The 21337-nt window shown below is 47.5% G+C and overlaps 1 protein-coding gene across 1 annotated transcript; it reads left to right on the top strand.

Annotated features, from left to right (window-relative positions):
* Positions 1-1916: 1916 nt before the first annotated feature.
* Positions 1917-20101, top strand: ACAT1 (acetyl-CoA acetyltransferase 1). The gene is made up of 12 exons (XM_029048371.2): positions 1917-2023; positions 5332-5379; positions 5700-5817; positions 7955-8050; positions 8383-8483; positions 9350-9493; positions 10190-10340; positions 10963-11058; positions 14189-14302; positions 16946-17010; positions 19394-19551; positions 19754-20101. Exons 1-12 carry the CDS (start codon positions 1973-1975, stop codon positions 19872-19874), a joined length of 1263 nt encoding a protein of 420 aa, XP_028904204.1. The 5' UTR covers positions 1917-1972; the 3' UTR covers positions 19875-20101.
* The last annotated feature ends 1236 nt before the right edge of the window (positions 20102-21337 follow it).

Genomic DNA, 21337 nt, shown 5'->3' with positions numbered 1-21337 from the left:
AGACGGAGCCCCACGTGGGACAACCTGATTCCCTCGTGTCTACCCCAGCGCTTAGAACAGTGCTCTGCACATAGTAAGCGCTTAACAAATACCAACATTATTATTGTCTTACGTGGGGCTCACCGTCTTAGGTGAACAGACCAGCGCTTAGGACAACGCTTGGCATGTAGCGAGCGCTTAACAAATGCCCTAATTATTATCATAAGACAATCTGTCTCTTAGGCCACTGTTCTTTCCTCTGAAGGGAAAGCAGTCCCGCCGTTCTTCTCACGCACTTCCTCCACTCCCGGGCCGACGACTCCTTCCCCTCTGCTTTCAAATCCACTCCCGTCTCTCCTTTTCAGAAGGGTCATCCCCGAACCTCCCCGCTTCCCATTTTCGTTCCAACTGTTCGGACCGGCTGTCCGTACTGGCCGATTTCTGCTTCCGCTTCCTCCTCCTCCCTTTGTAACCCACTACGCTCAGGTTTCCCGCTCCGCTCTCTCCAAGGTCGTCGATGGCGTCCAATGTGCTGAACGTCGTGGGTTTTACCCTCGGACAGGCCCGGGCAGGGCCAAGGCGGTCCAGACCAAGGGCCTAGCCTCCTTGGACACCCTGGGCGGCGCTCTCACCCGCGACCTTCACTCGTGACAAGCAACGTGGCCCGCTGGCTAGAGCCCGGGTTTGGCATTCGGAAGACCGGGGTTCTAATCCTGCCCCCGCCACGTGTCTGCTGCGTTACCTGGGGTAAGTCAGTTCTCTATGCCTCGGTTACCTCATCTGGAAAATGGCGCCTCGGAGCCCCCTACGGGACACGGACTGTGTCCAACTGGACGAGCGTCTGTCTACCCCAGCACTTAGCGTGGCTCAGTGGAAAGAGCCCCGGCTTCGGAGGCAGAGGTCATGGGTTCGAATCCCGGCTCGGCCACTTGTCAGCTGGGTGACCGTGGGCCAGTCACTTCACTTCTCTGGGCCTCAGTTCCCTCATCTGTAAAATGGGGATTAAGACTGGGAGCCTCACGTGAGACAACCTGATCACTTTGTATTCCCCCAGCGCTTAGAACAGTGCTTTGCACGGAGTAAGCACTTAACAAATACCAACATTATTATTATTAAAATGGGGATGACGACTGTGACCCCCACGTGGGACCACCAGATGACCCTGGATCTCCCCCAGTGCTTAGAACAGCACCCTGCACGTAGTAAGCGCTTAATAAATACCAACGTTATTATTATTATTATTCTCTGTGCCTCAGCCCCCTTTTCTGTCAAATGGGGATGAAGACTGTGAGCCCCACGTGGGACCACCTGATGACCCCGGATCTCCCCCAGCGCTTAGAACAGCGGTCTGCACCTAGTAAGTGCTTAACAAATACCAACAGTATTATTCTTATTCTCTGGGCCTCAGTCTCCTCATCTGTCAAATGGGGATGAAGACGGTGAGCCCCACGTGGGACCACCAGATGACCCCGGATCTCCCCCAGCGCTTAGAACAGCGCTCTGCACCTAGTAAGTGCTTAACAAATGCCAACATTATTATTCTTATTCTCTGGGCCTCAGTCCCCTCATCTGTCAAATGGGGATGGAGACGGTGAGCCCCACGTGGGACCACCAGATGACCCCGGATCTCCCCCAGCGCTTAGAACAGCGCTCTGCACGTAGTGAGCGCTTAACACACACCAACATGATTATGCCTGTTATTAATAGGTACCCCATGTTGATTGACAGGCCAGTCCTGCGGGGGGGGGGGAGGCCAGGCGCCCCCCGCTGACGTCGGCGGAGTGACGTCACGGGTCCGCCCGGCCCCGCCCCCTCCGCGGCGGCCGGCCAATGGCCTGCCGCGCCTCAGAATCCCGGCCCTCCGATTGGCGGAGGCGACGGGCGGGGCGGCGGCGGGATGGAAGCTTAAGGGGCCGGCGGGGGCCCGCGCCGCGCATGCGTGCTTCGTCGTCGTGGTCGTGGTGGTGTCTCCTGGCAGGAGGCCGCGGCCGCCATGGCGGCCCTGAGGGCCCCGGGCCTCTCCCTCCCTGGCCGCCTGCTGCGGGTGAGGACAACGGCTAAACCCGCCGCTCCCCCCCTTCACCTCCCCGCTGATAAACCCTCTTCGCCCCCCTTGCCCTCTGCTCCTCCCCTCGTTTGTATACATTTTTTTATTAGCCTGTTTATTTGGTTAATGAGAGGTGCATCCCCTTGATTCAATTTATTTGGTAATGAGATGTACATTCCCTTGATTGTATTTATTTGGTAATGAGAGGTACATTCCCTTGATTGTATTTATTTGGTAATGAGAGGTACATTCCCTTTGATTCTGCTTATTTGTTAATGAGATGCACAACACCTTGATTCTAATATTTTGTTAATGAGCTGTCCATCACCGTGATTCTGTGATTTTGTTGATGAGCTGTACATCCCCTTGATACTATTATTTTGTTAGTGAGATGTACATCACCTTATTTTATTTATTTTGTTCATGAGATGTACATCCCCTTGATTCTGTTATTTTGTTAATGAGATGTACATCACCTTATTTTATTTATTTTGTTGATGAGATGCACATCCCCTTGATTCTGTTATTTTGTTAATGAGATGTACATCACCTTATTTTATTTATTTTATTGATGAGATGCACATCCCCTTGATTCTATTATTTTGTTAGTGAGATGTACATCACCTTATTTTATTTATTTTGTTGATGAGATGTACATCCCCTTGATTCTATTTATTTGTTGATGAGATGTACATCCCCTTGATTCTATTTATTTGTTAATGAGATGTACATCCCCTTGATTCTCTTTATTTGTTAATGAGATGTACAACACCTTATTCTATTTATTTTGTTAATGAGTTGTACAGCCCCATGATTCTATTATTTTGTCAATGAGATGTACAACACCTTGATTCTATTGTTTTGTTAATGAGCTGTACATCACCGTGATTCTGTTATTTTGTTAATGAAATGTACATCCCCTTGATTTTATTGTTTTGTTAATGAGATGTGCATCCCCTTGATTTTATTGTTTTGTTAATGAGATGTGCATCCCCTTGATTCTGTTTTGTAAATGAGATGTACAACACCTTGATTCTATTATTTTGTTAAAGAGATGTACATCCCTTTGGTTCTGTTATTTTGTTAATGAGATGTACATCACCCTGATTCTGTTATTTTGTTAATGAAATATACATCACCCTGATTCTGTTGTTTTGTTAATGAAATATACATCGCCCTGATTCTATTGTTTCGTTAATGAAATATACATCACCCTGATTCTATTATTTTGTTAATGAGATGTACATAATAATGTTGGTATTTGTTAAGCGCTTACTATGTGCAGAGCACTGTACTAAGCGCTGGGAGAGATACAGGGTCATCAGGTTGTCCCACGTGAGGCTCACAGTTAATCCCCATTTGACAGAGGAGGTAACTGAGGCCCAGACAAGCGAAGCGACTCGCCCACGGTCACACAGCGGACAAGTGGCGGGGTCGGGATTCGAACCCATGACCTCTGACTCCCAAGCCCGGGCTCTTTCCACTGAGCCACGCTGCTTCTCCACATCGCCGTGAAATGTACATCACCTTGATTCTATTTATTTGCTATTGTTTTAATGAGGTGTTCTTCCTCTCGATTCTATTTATTGCTACTGTTCATGTCTGTCCATCTCCCCCGATGAGACCGTAAGCCCGTCAGAGGGCAGAGACCGTCTCTAACTGTTACCCATTTGTCCATTCCAAGCGCTTAGTCCAGTGCTCTGCACCTAGTAAGCGCTCAATAAATACTATTGAATGAATGAATGAACACCTCTTCCCCCTGGGCCCACAGGAGCCACACGTCCTGCCCGAGAAGAATCGGGGTGGTGTGGTTTTCCTGCTCTGTCTGTGTGTCTGTGTGACCCTCTGCTCCTCCCCCTTCCCCTCCATTCGTCTCATTTATGACCCCGTTTATTTTCTTAATAATAATATTAGTATTTGTTCAGTGCTTACTATGGCAGAGCACTGTTCTAAGCGCTGGGGGAGATACAGGGTCATCCGGTTGTCCCACGTGAGGCTCCCACTCTTCATCCCCATTTGACAGATGAGGGAACTGAGGCCCAGAGAAGTGAAGTGTCTGGCCCACAGTCACACAGCTAAGTGGCAGAGGCGGGATTAATAATAATGTTGGTATTTCTTAAGCGCTTACTATGTGCAGAGCACTGTTCAAAGCGCCGAGGGGGAGACACAAGGTCATCAGGTTGTCCCACGTGAGGCTCCCAGTCTTCATCCCCATTTGACAGATGAGGGAACTGAGGCCCAGAGAAGTGAAGTGACTGGCCCACGGTCACCCAGCTGACAAGTGGCGGAGGCAGAATTCGAACCCAGGACCTCCGACTCCCCAGCCCGGGTTCTTTTCCACCGAGCCCCGCTGCTTCTCCACAAAATATCGAACCCCTCTTGCCCCGCCCACAAAAGTCGGCAGGTGCAGCAGCACTGGATCTTCAGCCCTCTTCTGACATTCTCCTCTCCGTCTGCCTCATTTGTGACTTGCGGATTTTTTTACTAATTCACCCTTCTTTTTTGGTCCCACCTCCAACTCCCGGTTGATTTAGTATAATGGAAGGCAGAACTCTCCCTGGGAGCATTTCAGATTTAGTTGCGGAACACTTTTGTGTTCTTGGATTGCCCTAAATTTTCTCCTTATGACCATGTCGTTCTTTGAAGTCACTGCCCCAAAAGGAAGAAAAAGCCGAAGACAACTGAGGAATTTCACCACTTCTAGAACCTTTTTCCCCCCTCATATCTAACGTAGTTGAGGAAATCTATGTTGAATGATTAGCGTAATCTCAATCTGTACACTGAAAACCAGACGTACGTTTTATTCAAGTTAGTTTTTAAGTAAACTTGAAATTCCATTATAATGTAGCATTTTCTCTAATATGTCTTTTCCTGGCTGAGTAGGGTTTTTTTCCTCATCTGGCTTCCAACAAAATTATATTGTTGTCCATACAATGGAAAAAGTAAAAAGTTTTTTTTTTAATATCTTTGTGGATTTTCATCATCTTTTATGCAAGACTATAAAAACTTTATTTTCTTGGATCTATAAAAAGGGAAACTCCTAGTTGGCCAAGAAGATTTGGTCTAGAAATATGGGACATAGTTCGGCAGTATTTACGATGATAGTATTAAGTCTAGAGGCCAAAGTTCAGAAGGCTAATAGGTTATCTTAAATAATCAAGGTTTGTCAACTTGGCATCGTACACTTTCATCATTAGTTGCGTAACTATGTAGGTGAGGGTTGAGTGTCTCACATTTTCCAGAAATGTACTTTAATGAGTGGCTTTTTTATTGTGCCTTGTAACCGTCTTAATTTCTCACCCCAGGACTTGAAGTATGCACGACGGCATTATGCTTCTCAAAGCACCTTGAATGTAAGTGTAAAATCACAAGTTAAAGCACATAATTTACAACTACTCTCTATAAGGATCAATGGAAGCTTTATAAAGTAGTTGGAGAAGGTTATTTCTGCATCAGTAGGGATATTTTGTTGAAATTCTAAGAATTTCTAGCCAATCAAGAATTGGATTAGGTTATATCACTCTCTGTTGTCAGGTGTTTCGTAGCCATATGAATAATAGATGGTTATTTACCGTTCTTTGAAAAACACTTGTTTTGTAGGACATTACTTTTGTTCTTTAAGCATTCTGGAAAAAGATATTTTAAATAACTTTTTTTCAAAATCTGACACTAGGAAGTGGTCATAGTAAGCGCTGCAAGGACGCCGATCGGCTCTTTTCTGGGATGCCTTTCCTCACTTCCAGCTACTAAACTTGGCTCCATTGCAATTCAAGGAGCAGTTGAAAAGGCAGGTGGGTAGTTTTCCTTTTTTCGGTTGGGCTGGTGGTTTTTTTTTTCCAGGAGCTGTGTAGCAATTATAATGTCTTCAATCAGAAAATATTGGTTATATCGTGGCTATTAAGAACTAGGTTGTACACTGAACTCAGAGTCTGATCACTGGTAAAATTTGGAGGCGCATTCCTTTGGGGTTTCTGAAGTAACTGAACTTACAGAGGCCTGAGGCCTCAGTAAACACCGAGTCAAATTAGAAAGAAAGGCAAAGATACCAAACTAAGGTTTGTCTTGCCGATTAGAACTAACATAAACAAAGAACCTTTTATGTGGGCAAATCCTGTGGTCAGTAGCAACCAATATATGATGACAGATTGTCAATAGGGAAGTTGCAAGACTTTTCACTGGAAATGCCAATTTTTCAAAGTGGATAGCATTTTAGCTAATGCTGAGCACCTGGTTTATTTTGAAATTTTGAGTGTAGGAAAGCTGAGATGTTGGCAAACCATTTGTTTCCTTCCGCGGCATCTTTTTTCTACCTAATGCTGTCATTTGGGAGACTGGTGTGAGAAGATCTGTCACTCTCTGGGACACGTAATTACTTCAGACTTGTTGCCTGACCATCACAACTGAGTCATTATCATTATGACTTACCGTGCGCAGAGCAATGTCCTAAAAGCGCTCAGGATGGTACAGTGAAATAGAGTTGATGCGAGCCCTGTCCACAAAGTACTCCCCGTACAGAGAGTCACTGTCTAATTTGATTTCTCAAGAAGGGCCCTGTTAAGAAGAGGGTGTTTTGCCTAGCCGGCCTTGGATTGAAGCATAAATATATACTCTTGCAGGAAAAGATGAATTCACTAGGCTCCGCCTAGCAGTTTTTCAGTTTTTTGGATGGTTTGAGCTGACTTGACACCCACATCCCTGGCTACAATTTCTACCACAGTAGTCTGTCGGGGATGTTTCAAATGCTTAGACCAGGGTGGTGAAGAAGACGCTGATTCGGGAAATGTCGAGGAAGAAAAATTGTCAGGAATCCAAGTGTTGAAAGAGAGCAAGGAGACAAGGAGATATTACCAAGTTTGCAGGCTTCCAAGACAGGGAGAATGGTGAAATTGACTGTGATTGGGAAGGCAGGTGGAGTAGTGGATTGGGGAAGGAAGATGAGTCTAATTTTAGAAATAATGAATTTAAGGTATCTGCGTGGAGATAATGAGGTGAAAAGGGATCAAGGTCAGTGAGATAGATTTGGGAGTCATCTTTTAGAGGTCATAGCTGACGGCTTGGCAGTGTATGAGCTTTCTAACGGAATGATTGCAATTTGAGCAGAGAAGGGGGATCCAAAATAGCTCTGAAGGTCTTCCCACACTATTAGGGAGTAAGGGGCATATGAGCCAGTGAAGAAAAAGGCCAAAAAGGAGTGGCCAGAGCTATAGAAAGAGAATCAAGAGAGAGGTTTGGGTCAACATGCTAGCCAACCTTAGTTTTATCAGGAAGGGGGAGTCCTCAAGAGAAGGTTAAAGTAGAGTAGAGCCGATTCGATTCAGCGAGGAGAAGGTCATTGGTGATCTTGGAGGGGGAAATCCCAGTGGAGTGACGGATGGGGACCAGGTTGTAATGTATCCAAGAAGCGAGTTGGAGGAGAGAAAGTTGTATAAAAGCCATCCGGGAATTTGGTTAAGGATGGGGCCGTAGCTAGAGAACGCCGAGGGATCCAGGGGAAGACTCTTTTTGAATAGAGGGGAGGCGAGCACGTGTGAGGGTATAGAAGAAGGCATCTTCAGAGAGCGAGTGCTTGCAGGTGGCTGTTGGGAAACACAAAGGGTAGGAGCAAGTGTTTTTATAAAGAGAGGGGATGAGGGTCAGCGGAATGGGTAGAGAAGATGATAAATTTTAAAAGCGGGCGTGAGCCGCCCTCTTGAAAGCTGGGTGAATGAAGGAAGGACTTTGTTCTAAGAACTGCAGTGACTTGGGTTTCCAAATCATGACCGATAGACTTGAAAACAAAAGTTCAAAGCCTTAATAAATAAAGCCTCTATTTTATACTCCTGGAAGCTTCATTTGTACCGAAAAATCACCCTCAAGGAACACCAGTAAATATTAACTGAACTGAATGTAATATTGACCATCGGTGATTGATCCCAACTGCCGTTTTAGGGATCCCGAAAGAAGAAGTGAAAGAAGCTTATATGGGAAATGTCATCCAAGGAGGACAAGGACAAGCCCCAACAAGGCAAGCAGTGCTGGGTGCAGGTATCAACTAGTACTTGGTTATTACCGCTGGACTTGCGATAAGATAATTTACTGTGTAATGCCGATTTGTAATAGTGTCTGCATCCGAAACATTGCCGATAGGCTAAATGTGATCGGTGCTCTCCTCATAACATTAGTAATTGAGGGAGGTGCTGGAGGGTGGGTAGATTTTTAACTCCCATTTGAAGATGGCCTTTGCATGCAATCACTATCTTGTGTCCGATATCTTGGGAAAATGCACCTGTGTAGGTTAAACTACTTGGATTTTGGAGTAAAGATGGAAAAAGTTAACTGAGTTGTTAAGGAGAGTGTCTTGATTGCTTCTGTCCTAGGTCTACCAATTGGCACCCCTTGCACTACTGTCAACAAAGTGTGTGCTTCAGGAATGAAATCTATTATGATGGCCTCTCAGAATCTTATGTGTGGACACCAGGTGAGGGGAATGAGTTTCTCTTAGCAGCAAATACCGTGTTAATCAGATGATTTTTAAAAAGCAACCCGTGTGTACAAAGTTTTGTGTGTACAAAGTTTTGTGTGTACAAAGTTCAAATCATTTCATTTAAAAAAAAAGGCAGCATGAGTTTGTACCCAGAAGAGCAGTGGTATTGCATCAGATCCCACCTGACTGGCTAGGCCAGCTCAGATGAAGCTCTTGGGCAAGGAGGAGAAAGTCATTGTGGTGCACCGTGTCAGCTTTTGCTCAGGTGGAGTGTATTTTGCTTGAAGGTTTCGTCCGTTCGCCTTGAATTGGGGTCTCAAGATCCGATCGGTGTGCCTTTACTACGTATTTTGGATAAAATCTTATCGGGGAACGTTAATTTTGGATAAAGTCCTATCGGGGAATGTTATTTCCATGATGCGCGTCTCTCTGAATATGATGTCATGTCGAAAGAAATGGATGTATGTGGTGTCAAGACGCCCACAGGATTTCCCTAATTTAGGGTTTTTCAAGAGAACTGACTGTAGATAGGACTTTATATTGTGGCATTTGTCAAGCATTGGGTGTCAAGTGCCGTACTAAGCACCGAGGACGATACTGGATGACCAGGGCAGACACAGTCCCTTTCCCCCGTGGCGCTAACAGTCTAACTTGCCAGCTTCCTTGCTGTGGTTGAAATCGGGGTCAAATATCTTTTTTCACTAGTACAGGCTAGCCAGCCCTCAGTCCTCTCAATAATTTTTGTTTTCATATAGTTATGGTTTCTCTGTTTGTCTTTTGGGGGAGGTTGTGATTGAGAGGAATTCACTGGCCTGCGGCTGTTAAGTCACATTTACTCGATGTGTTGTTTGGTTGAGCAGGACGTGATGGTTGCAGGTGGCATGGAGAGCATGTCTAATGTTCCATATGTCATGAGCAGAGGATCCACCCCTTATGGAGGAGTAAAGCTTGAAGATCTGATCGTAAAAGATGGATTAACGGATGTCTACAACAAAATTCACATGGTAAATGCTGACATTCACGGGGGTGAGGGTCATCAGATGGTTGGTAACGGACTTCAGTTTCTATGTAGGAAAACAGTGTTCTATCCTAAGACATCAGTACATGGCTATACATTACGGTTTAGAAGAACAAGCCTTCTTGCTTTTTGTTTCAGGGCAGCGCACTCCAAGACAATGTGTTCATCTGTAATAAAATTATATGAACCTAGGAAATTTGGGGGCCACGTTATTGAGTGCAGAATAGAGGAACAGGAGGTTCGTGTCAAGCGAGCGACCTGCGTATCTGACACTTCTCTTAATTCAGGTGGTCGCAGCAGAGGTGCAGGTTGGGTGATGAATGTTTCTACTCAGGAACATTTGGGTGGGGTGCAGAAGAGACAGCAGTCATTAATTTGCCATTTTGCAGATAAATTCAAATCCCAGTCCTCTAAAAGGGAACAAAAACAGAAGGAAAGCAAGTGGACTTTGTCTCCTGGGTGGAAACTTTAAAAATTGCGAGGACAATAATAGTTTTGCAGTCTGGCAATTTTCTTATGTCCAATTTGGGCTGGGCCGATACGTTAGACCATTTTATTCCCCACATGCAGGACTCTATCTTGAGAGATCGTGAGTGTAACTTGACATTTTTTTATGATATCTGAGAAGTTGAACTTTTTTCTTTCAAAAAATATTTTTTTAAAAGTTCTTAATTTTAATTAGGGTAACTGTGCGGAAAACACAGCTAAGAAGCTTAATATTTCCCGAGAAGAACAGGATGCCTATGCCATAAGCTCTTACACAAAGAGCAAAGCAGCGTGGGAAGCAGGAACCTTTAAAGATGAAATTGTTCCCGTTACTATAACCCAAAAAGGTAAAAGCCTAATCTCTTGCAAATTTGTCTCTAAGTATAGATGTCATTTGAGGTTTCCATCCAGTGTGATCCCAGGTATGAGATATTAGGATTAATGTTGGAAAAAAAATATGCTGAGTGGATTTATTTTCCAATTCACGGTTATACTAACAGTTCTTTTATAGCTCAACTAATAAATACATCGGTACCCTTAGCTTACGTAGTCACGCTCGTTCTAATTTTTCTGAGATACGTGACCTTTATTTGGGAAAGGAAATTAGATGGGCTTGTGACATTTAATTTTAGTCTTAAAATGTCATAAATGAAATGAGTGAAATGTACCTAATTTCACATAACTGAACTACCCAACTCCAGTAAAGTCATAATCAAAGCGCGTTATTCAAAGTTAGTTGATGTCGTTTATGGCAGACAATTAATGTAATTTTACATTTCAAATGTAAATTCAGTTATTAAACTTTTGCAGAACACGATCACCACATAAGCCTGGTAACCCAAATCAGTGGAATTTAGGCGTCTTTGTAAATTAGAATAAGTTACAGGATGTACTGTTAGGTGGGGATTTCTGATAGGTCAAAGAACACGACGTTTCTTGTTTTGTTCACGGAATATCCGTCATTTATAGGAAAACCAGATGTGGTTGTGAAAGAGGATGAAGAATATAAACGTGTTGATTTCACCAAGGTTCCAACACTGAAAACTGTTTTCCAAAAAGAAAACGGTAAGTATTTTCTTTAAAAATTCAGCATCTCATTTCAGATTTATTTCTACGAATTGAATGCCCCCAGAGCTGCAGTGCCCCTTAAAGTTGGCTCCTGAGGCAGTTGCCTCACTCCCCTTTGGCAGCCCTGAAGCGGTGGTGAGTTGGTGACCCGCTTGGGCCAGTGTCCTGATGAGGTGGGATATAACTTCTAACTTTCTTCTCCCTTCAGATAACCCATCGGGAACCTGTCCTGCATGAACGTGTCTAAATCTGTCTTGAATCCATTGCCGGCAGATCTTCCTAAAGTAGCGAATTCCATGTGTTGGTTTAAAAAAGCATTTCCTCTTATTTGTCTTGAACCTTCAAGCTTTAACGGGCGACTTTGGCGTGTGGGATTTGGTGGACGACAGTGCTGTGTTGCCCTAACCCCATGCTGCTTCATCTTTATTTTTTTCGAGTTTCTTCTCGTGGAAACTGCTTCCTTTCTCTCATCATCTTAGTTGTCCTTCTCGGGCCCTCTTTCAGCTCTCGTGTCCTTTTTGTGCCAGAATTACCTGAACGAGATGCAGAATCCCAGCCCCTAGTTTTGTATAATATTAAACTTAGTGGTTTGTCTTCCTCCTAGAGTCTTAATGCCAACGCCAAGAACGGCACTGGCCTTCTTGGTTATTGGCACACCTTGGGCTATTTAAGGGAACCGTTAACCATGACTCCAAGATCTTTCTTTAGTCAGGATAAAGGTCAGAAAGATGATGTAATCTGATTAATCATCCTGTCCCATCCAGTTTAGTCTACAACTCCCGGTAGTAGCTCTCATTGATCTTTCCCTTGCTCGCTTTTACACTTTTCCCTTCGGTAAAGTAGCCCTTCATCCCTACCCTTTGCTTCGTCTATTAGGCAGTTGCTAATCCCCTGATCAGTTTGTTTTGGGGGGCAGATCCTTGTCAAAAGCCTTTTGAAAATCTAAATATAGAGTAACTGTGATGATGGAGTTGTTCCCCCTTGCAGATCATCTTGACCAATCTTTGGTGGCCGCTGGGAAGAAGGGTATGCTGACTCTCTGCTAACCTGAGGAATTGCTCCCTCTCTCTTTGGGCTTTTAGGGTGTTTTTTTTAAATTTTTTTAATGGTTTTTGTTAAGCGCTTAGCTTAACTATGCTAAGCGATGGGTAGGTGAGAGTAAAAGACCTGTCATTGTGAGGCAGAACTCCATCTTAGAGCCACTGACTCTGCAAACACACCCTTTAGTTCAAATTTCTTAAGCAGCGGTGAGCTGCTCAGGGAGGGCAGATACCAATGGGATATTTCCTGCCACAGCTGCTTTGTTGGGTGAGGAAAGGAAAGGATAAAAGTATGGAGTGCCCTCAGACTTGTTTTTTTACCTGTAAAAGCTCCCCCGCTTGCTTCTCTCAGCGGGGGAGAGCAGACCCTAAGGGAAACACCCTGTGCTCCTACTCCATTCTGCAGTTGCTGAAATCAAGACTTCTCTTGCTTCTTGATCAAAGAAGAGTTGGAGTCTGTTTACTTCCACAGGTAGATACGCCATAATCAGGTGGGACACGGTCCTCGTCCCAAGTGGGGCTCACAGTCTCGATCCCCATTTTACAGATGAGGTCACTGAGGCAGAGAGAAGTGAAGTGACCTGCCCACGGTCACCCGGCAGATAAGTGGCGGAGCAGGAATTAGAGCCCAGAATCTCTGGCTCCCGGGCCTGTACTCTTTCCATAGGCCGTACCGTTTCCATCCAAATAAGGTTTCCCTCCAGAGTTACGGCATGCAGGCACAACTTGCCATTCTGATACAATGCCAGGCGAGGTGTTTTTCCTTCAGCGGCTCTGAAGAAGAAAGGTTAACTCTTACTCTGATCATCAAACGGTCCTCCGCTGCTTGGCACGGTTTTCTGCGTCGTTTGGCTCCTTCAGTGATCAGGCAAAGCTTCTTACCTGTACTCTCAGCTCTGACCCAAACTGGGATTTCAAAATTTTGACTGTGTCGTTCCCTGCGTCGTTTTCCCCCTCTTTCCCCTTAGCAGTCTTAGGAAAGAATCCCAGAAGGTTAGCGGGGCAAGGCTTTCCTTTAGAAATCACACACCCTTTCCCCACTCAACACTTGCCGGTGTTAATAATGCTACCGATCTGCCAGCTGTAGCCATGAGATTCATGGTCTGCGCTGCCCAGGATCATCTCAGAGACGTGACCGATGCACACTCGAGCCAGAAGTTCCTCACTTAATTTCTTTAGAATTCTCCTAAGGTATTGCCCATCTTATTATTTTTTTCTTCCTACTTTTTCCTCATGGATCTGGTAGAAAACATAAGTGGCTTCCACAGTCCAGTCAGATTCTTAGAACTGCCGCCACTGCCCTCATTGCGATGGAACCTTATTGGTAACTATAACCAAAAATTCACTGATCAATTGCCAGACTCCTCTTTAATCCTCTGTTTTATGCCAACAGAGCTTTCTGCTTTTGATATAGTTGAAGAAATTTGAAGTAACTGGCAGCCCTTGCAAGATGTTGTTTCTAGCCCTTTTTTTCTCTCTACCTCAGTTGGGTATGGCCTTTGTCGATTTTTGCAGGTCTTTACTGACTCTTGCGCGTTCACCTTGCGTGGTTTTTATTGCCCTGCCTGTTTTTATTCGGCTTTCCGATCCAGGAGTTTGGATCGGTAGGCTGCAGTCGTCCATCTTGGAAGCCTGTTTCACGGGCTCTCTTGGACAGTGAAGAAGTACGTTTTTTCAGATGGATCGTCTTAGCCGCCGTACTCGCCCTCACGCGAGGCAGGATCCCTGATAGTCGAGGATTATTGCTTCTTAATAATCTGGCTCCAAGGACATTCCCCTCCACCCTTGGGGACAGTGGAAAGGGAGACCAGGCTCCCTCCACCACCGCTCTGCAGAGCTAGCGGAGAGTAGGATCACCCAGGCTGTGGGCCCGTGAGCTTGAAACACCCGACTCTGTCATCAGGCCAAGGGGGAGGAGAGCAGGGCAGAGGATTGCAGTCACTCCGTCCCTCATTCTTGACCAGAAGTGGGGTCCCCTAAGAGCCCGCTTGCCCACGCAGGCGCTAAACCAAGGGGGGAGCGGGGCAAACCTCCGAAACGCCGAGTCTCGGCCGGCCGCCGTGACATCCAACTTTCATCTCTCTCAGGAACGGTGACGGCGGCCAACGCGAGCACGCTGAATGACGGAGCAGCTGCCGTGGTTCTCATGACCGCAGAAGCGGCCAAGAGGCTTAACGTCAAGCCCCTGGCGAGAATAGCAGGTAGGAAACAGCCCGGGCATGCTCATTCCACCACCAGGCTTGGTGTAAAATCACTAGGTCTTTCCGAACTCCTCACGGAAGCGGTCTGGTTTTCAGTGCTGTCACAGGGCTGAAAGGAGGAAGATTGGAAGGGCCCGATATTTGATCTTTTCCCCCCCGCCCCTGATTCCTGTCAGGGCTTTGCTCTTCTAAGGAGTCCGCCAGGGCAGGAGAAACCTAGCTGAGTAAGCAGTACAGGGCCCCCGAAGCGAATGTCTGTATCTGAAGTCATCACTTCCTTCAATCAGTCCATGGTATTTGAGGCTGTACCGTGGGTCAAGCACTCCCTAATAATAATGATGATGATGATGATGGTATTTGTTAAGCGCTTACTATATGCCAAGTACTGTTCTAAGCGCTGGGGGAGATAGGAGGTAATGGGGTTGTCTCCCATGAGGCTCACGGTCTTAATCTCCATTTCCCAGATGGGGTAACTGAGGCCCAGGGAAGTGAAGTGACACAGCAGCGCGATAGGCGGAGACGGAGTTAGAACCCATGACCTCTGACTCCCAAGCCTGGCTCTTTCCTCTAAGCCATGCTGCTTCTTGTACTCTACTAAGCACACGGGAGAGGACCATACACCTCAGAGTTCATGGGTTCGACTCCCGGCTCTGCCACTTGGCAGCTGTGTGACTGTGGGCGAGTCACTTCACTTCTCTGTGCCTCAGTTCCCTCGTCTGTAAAATGGGGATCAACTGTGAGTCTCGTGTGGGACAACCTGATTACCCTGTATCTACCCCCAGCGCTTAGAAAAGGGCTCTGCACCTAGTAAGCGCTTAACAAATACCAACATGATCATTGTTATTATTATTAGAGATGGCAGACACAGTCCCTGCCCCCAAAGGGCTTCCGGTCTAGAAGGAGAAGCTCTGCAGGCTAGTGTTAGCCCTGGTTTACCAGATTCTTGAGCATTTAATTTTATGAGCCGATACCTTCTTGTCTGTCCGTCTCCCCCGATTAGACCGTGAGCCCGTCAGAGGGCAGGGACCGTCTCTATCTGTTGCCGACTTGCCCATTCCAAGCGCTTAGTACAGTGCTCTGCACAAAGTAAGCGCTCAGTAAATACTATTGAATGAATGAAAGGAGCAAGGCCCATTCCCTGCCCTCGAGGAGCTTCGGTTTTGGGGCCGACGACGTCACGGCCCTTCGTCGCTGAGATCAACGATAGGGAGAAGGCGGCCAGCCGGGCTATAGGTGCCCGGACACGGACCTGGCAGATGGTCATTAAACTCTTTGCAGTCTTCTCCTGTCTGATCAGTACTTTCACTCACTGGGGAGAGGGTGATGGGTGACCCCTGCCCTCTCTTTTTTCTTTTTACCCCAGCTAAATTGGACCCGCATGGCAGTACCCCCCAGCCAGACGTAGGTCAGCCGCCAGTCACGGCCCCGACCCGCACCGTGGCTAGCCCTGAGCAGGAGGAGACTTTCTGTATGGGTTTGGGTTGGCGGCTCGAGAGGAAAGGGGCGTAGCAGGGGGTGGCAGGAGGACGAAGAGAGGAGGGGCAGGGCGCGGTGCCAACCTGATGACCTTGTATCTCCCCCAGCGCTTAGAACAGTGCTCTGCACATAGTAAGCGCTGAACAAATACCGACATTACCATTATCTGCAAAATGGGGATTAAGAGCTTGAGCCCCACGTGGGCCAGAGACCGTGTCCCCGCTTAACTCGTACTTTCCCTCTGCTCCTCCCCCTCTCCCTTCCCCTTCCCTCAGCACTGTGCTCGTCCGCTCAACTGTATATATTTTCATTACCCTATTTATTTTGTTAATGAGGTGTACATCACCTTGATTCTATTATTGCTCCCCCGATTAGACCGTAAGCCCGTCAAAGGGCAGGGACCGTCTGTCTCTGTTACCGATTTGTCCATTCCAAGCGCTTAGTACAGTGCTCTGCACATAGTAAGCGCTCAATAGATACTACTGAACGAATGAATCCCGGACCATATCCCGGCATTCTTCGGGGGACAGCTGCGGTTTAATTCTCCCCGACGCATACGTGCTTTCTGCAGCCCCTCGGGCAGCCCAGCAGAAAGAGGACCGGGGTTAGGACTGGGCTTCTAATCCCAGCTCCGCCGCTCGTCTGCTCTGAGACTCGGGCAGGTCATCTAACTCCTCAGAGCCTGTTTCCCTTTCTGCAGAACGGAGATTAAATACCCATTCTCCATCTCGCCGGGACAGGGACTGTTCCTGCCCGCTTAATCTTGCACCCAACCCAATGCTTAATATGGTGTTTGGCATCTAAGCACCACAGTTATTATTGTTAGTGCCCGGCCCTTAGACGTGCAGGGATCTAACCCGTGACTCACCTAGCGAGCTGAGATCTTTCATAATATTGAGTACAAGTACCGAATCTCGCTGGCTTCACTCTAGAACGCAAGCGAAGAGTTCATTAGTGTTCGTCTACCGTATGCTCCCAAGCGCCTACTACAGTGTTCTGTACCCAGTAAGCTGTCAAATTCCATTAATTTTAACAGCGCTCCCCAGAAAAAAACCACCACCCAAAACTTAAGCCCTTTGAAAGGATCCAACTCTCAGACACCCGCTATTTGCGAGGTAAAGAGCCTGGATTGCAACGGGCATTCACCGGATTCATTTTCGTTTTTAGCATTTGCAGATGCTGCCGTGGCACCGATCGACTTTCCAGTTGCACCAGCTTATGCCGTCCCGAAGGTAAGAACGGTGAACAGTGTCGGGCCTTTTGAAAAGACAACTCCATTGCTAATTCAAGGTAATGCATTGAAAAGCTCCGTCCTCCCCCAGTCTCACTTCACGGTGAGGGCCGGGCAGGGCATCTTGGCCACTCCGGTTGTAAAGCGTTAAGAGTTGCTATCCGTCCTTTTCACCCAGGCTGGGTTTAAGAGGGAGATCGGACTCTGCAGAAGCGTGCGTGTCCGATTCTCTTAGCCCTTCCCTTAACCCCTAGAGGTTAAGGTAGATTGGGAATGGCATAATCCTTAACGATGGTTAGGTTAACAGAACAAGTTAGGAACAAGTCACAAACAACCCTACAATAGGGAGTAGATCCAAGAGGCTTTTTAAGTGACCAAGGCCGGACTGTTTCCTGTGAATTTCCTTTAAGCGCCTCAGAGTTCGCGCTTTACGGTACTTCTTGCCACACTTGCAGATTATTTGGCTTCCGGGAGAAGCAGCGTGGCACAGCGGAAAGAGCCCGGGCTTGGGAGTCAGAGGTCATGGGGTCCAGTCCCAGCTCTGCCACCTGTGTGACTTTGGGCAAATCACTTCTCTGGGCCTCAGTGACCTCGCCTGTAAAATGGGGATTGACTGGGAGCCGCACGTGGGACAACCCCATGATCCTGTATCTACCCCAGCGCTTAGAACAGTGCTCTGCGCATAGTAAGCGCTTAACAAACACCAGCATTATTTGGCAAGGCCAGAAGGGATTTGGGCCATTATTTGGAAAGACCAAAAGCCCTAACCACCCATGGCTTTGATTTGCTAACGCCACCTCACCCTCGCCTTTCCTGAGTAGGATGGGCCCATCTCACAAGGATATTGGCAGTCATCACCGATGCCCGGCTAGCACTTGCTCAATTCTGGGACTAAAATGTCACTGGCACTCACTCTGGAAAACGGACACTGCCGTCATGCGTCGTTTGTTCTCTGACCAGAGCTACTCCTACCTGTTAAAGAGGAGCCCTTCAAAATACTTGTTTTCTTTATCCGGTTCCATTTTTAAAGTCACCCGAAGCACCGCCCGAAACGGCACCGAAACCTCAAAACCAAGATTATCTTTTCATCCCTGCTGCGCAAACCCTAGTTCTGACATTTTTTTTCCCCCGCGGGCAAGCTGGCAGGGTCAGTGTTAGAAACAAATAACGTTTGTGTTTTTTAAATATTAAGCCACTAACTGATCCAACTTGAAAAGCGGCCTTACGGAGGCTAAGACGTTTCCTTAAGCTCAAGGCGTCGCATTGAAAAATCGACCCTCTGGCGGGCGTCTTGGAAATCCTCTTAAAACTGCTAACCTTTTCCCAAGGTAGCAGTGTGATAGGAGAAGGGGCTGATATTTTTAATGGTAATTTAAGCAGCTTACCGTTTTCGGTCGTTAAAGGACAAAAGACCCACTTAGGGTATTTAATTTGCAACTGGCCCCAGTCTAGTTCTCTCCTACCCTTCAGTGTGGTGTTTGGTGCTGTTATAAGCAGTCATCATCTGGTAGACATTCACTTGCCTCAGTCTTTTCAGTTGCCTCCAACTTGACAATTGGAATCATGCATTAATGGGATGCAGTGGATTGTCTCTAGGATACAAATGTTGGTCACGGGGAACCTCAGTTTGACCGTGAAACAAAGGCCGCGTACGGCGAGAGCATGACCGCACAGTTGCCAAAAGGAGTGGAACGAAGTGCGAGGGACGCTCAGGGCAGCCCGACTTCACTTTGCACTTCAAACGGCGAGTCGAAGCTGCAGTCCCCTGAGAAGCATCCTGGCCTAGCGGATAGAGAACGGGCCCGGCCGTCAGGAGGACCTGGATTAATAATGTTGGTATTTGTTAAGCGCTTACTATGGGCCGAGCACTCTTCTAAAGGCTGGGGGAGACACAGGGGAATCAGATTGTCCCACGTGGGGCTGACAGTCTTAATCCCTATTTTCCAGATGAGGTAACTGAGGCACAGAGAAGTGAAGTGACCTGCCCAAAGTCACCCAGCCGACGAGTGGCCGAGCCGGGATTCGAACCCATCACCTCTGACTCCAAAGCCCGTGCTCTTTCCACTGAGCCACGCCGTTCTCATCCCAGATCCTCCACTTCTCGGTGCCTCAGTTCCCTCATCTGTAAAATGGGGATTAAGACTCGGAGCCCTGCGTGGGGCAGGAACCGGGTCCGACCAGATCGACTTGTATCTATCCCAGTGCTTGGAACGGTGCTCGACGCACACCGTTAAAAATGAACCACCAAAAAAACCTGCCCGTGCCTATGCGCTGTTGCCGGCAGTACCCACTAAGCCCAATGCTAACTCGCTTGGGACGAGAACGGTATTTCTGACTTGGCCGTTTACAGAGATTCGACCCTAACGACCCCGTTCTGTATCTAGATCCTGAAAGACGCGGGTCTGAAAAAGGAAGACGTTACCATGTGGGAAGTAAACGAAGCCTTCAGTTTAGTGGCCCTAGCAAACATTAAGATGCTGGAAATCGATCCCCGGAAAGTGAACATCAACGGAGGAGCTGTGTCGTTGGGACACCCGATTGGGTAAGTAAAAGACTTACCTTTCGAAACGTGTTGAACGGGCCCGAGTCTTTCAGACCGAAGCTACGGGAAGGGGCCGCGTCAGTGTTCTTTAAAAGCGGCGATCGTTTCTCCCCTGTTGCTAGGTTCGCCTCGCGTGTTTAGAAATGCTCTAAAAGGCGTCGACCCTGCCAGACTAAACACCCGCCTTAATTTCTGATCGTAGAATGTCGGGAGCGAGACTGGTGGTTCACATGGCCCACGCGCTGAAGCAAGGACAGTATGGTCTGGCGGGAATTTGCAACGGCGGAGGAGGTGCTTCGGCGATACTGATTCAGAAGCTGTAGGTCCCGGCCCGATTCGAACCTTCAGCTCGGACCGGCGGGACGGTCCGACGTGTTCTGGGTCGGCTGAGGACAAACACTAGGTTATTTTAATCCTTTAAATCGGTCGAGCGACCTTCGTCTGGCACTCTTTATACGCAATTTTTTTTTTTTTTTTTTTAATAGAAACCGGATCGCCGAGGCTTTCCGCCGAGTTGGTAGGGTGTGAATAAACCCGTAGTTTGACTTGACTCCAAGCCGACAACCTCCTTTCTAAACGCGCAGCCGGCTGAGGAAAGGCCCCTCGGCCTGTCCGGCTGGAAGCGAGAGGGGCCGGGATCCCGCCGGAGGGCACGGGAGGGCGAAGGACAAGACCTGCGAAGATGAGGCTGAATATTCAGAACGAATCCCGGGCAAGGCTCGAAGGACGTTTGGTGTTGAGAAAGCTAGGAGGAAGGAGGGCGGTTAATCTGGAAGGAGAGCAAGACCCTCCTCACCCATTCCCCCAAGCAAAGCCGGGGACTCGTTTTAAAGCACCGAATGGGGAAAATCGTTCCTAGTCTCGTCTCTTTCCACTCGGGGAAACTGAACCTGGCCTGGGCCTAGGATTGCCACTAGGCACCTGACATCATCATAATGATAACGATGTGGGTATCCGTTAAGCGCTTACTATGGGCCGAGCGCTGTTCTAAGCGCTGGGGGAAGACACGGGAATCGGGTCGTCCCACGTGGGGCTCACGGTCTTCATCCCCATTTTCCAGGTGAGGTCACTGAGGCACAGGGAAGTGAAGTGACTCGCCCACAGTCACCCAGCTGACAAGGGGCAGAGCCGGGGATTCGAACCCATGACCTCGGACTCCAAAGCCCGGGCTCTTTCCACCGAGCCGCGACATTGGTCCCCTGCCGCAGTAAGAAAGGCACTTACCTAAGTATTGAAAAAGGGAAGGTGACCTTTAGTAACGAGCGGCAGCTGCCGCTCACACAAGTTCGTATCGGCGTCCCCTCGGCGGGAAGCTGACGACTACTCACTCTCTACCAGAGGAACGACTTGGAATCCCTAAACTGCAGCCTCGCAAGTAGCTGGTACAGGGAAACGTCACTTTTTACAGTCTCGCGCACGAGTCCCGGTGAGGCTGGGGCATTTCTCTGGCGGGTGAAGTCGGTCGTATTTGGATTTAGTGTCGGGGAACCCGGGGTGGGGGGGGGGGGTGGGCTCCTAGCAAGCAGCGAAAGCAGGCGGCGGCTAAGGAAACGGCAGATAGATCGTTTCCTAGATTTCTAAAGGACTTCTGCTGTTGAAGGCAGATTCCTGGGAAAGGCTTCACACTTCAGAAATGAACCAAAATATCTATTCAAATCTAACTGCAAGGGGTTTCTGAATGAGAAATATATATGTATATATATATATATACATGTATATATACATGTATGTGTGTATATGTATGTGTGCACGTATATATGTGTGTGCATATGTGTGTATATCTACA

Source organism: Ornithorhynchus anatinus, chromosome 20, assembly GCF_004115215.2.
Source record: "Ornithorhynchus anatinus isolate Pmale09 chromosome 20, mOrnAna1.pri.v4, whole genome shotgun sequence".
Lineage (NCBI taxonomy): Eukaryota > Metazoa > Chordata > Mammalia > Monotremata > Ornithorhynchidae > Ornithorhynchus > Ornithorhynchus anatinus.
This window is presented reverse-complemented; position numbering and strand designations above follow the sequence as displayed.

Excerpts from the sequence above, each read along its gene's own strand:
- ACAT1 (XM_029048371.2), top strand. The coding sequence starts at position 1,973 with ATGGCGGCCCTGAGGGCCCCGGGCCTCTCCCTCCCTGGCCGCCTGCTG. Across the intron at positions 5,818-7,954 it reads AGGAGCAGTTGAAAAGGCAG|GGATCCCGAAAGAAGAAGTG; the intron begins GTGGGTAGTTTT and ends CTGCCGTTTTAG. Across the intron at positions 11,059-14,188 it reads TGTTTTCCAAAAAGAAAACG|GAACGGTGACGGCGGCCAAC; the intron begins GTAAGTATTTTC and ends CATCTCTCTCAG.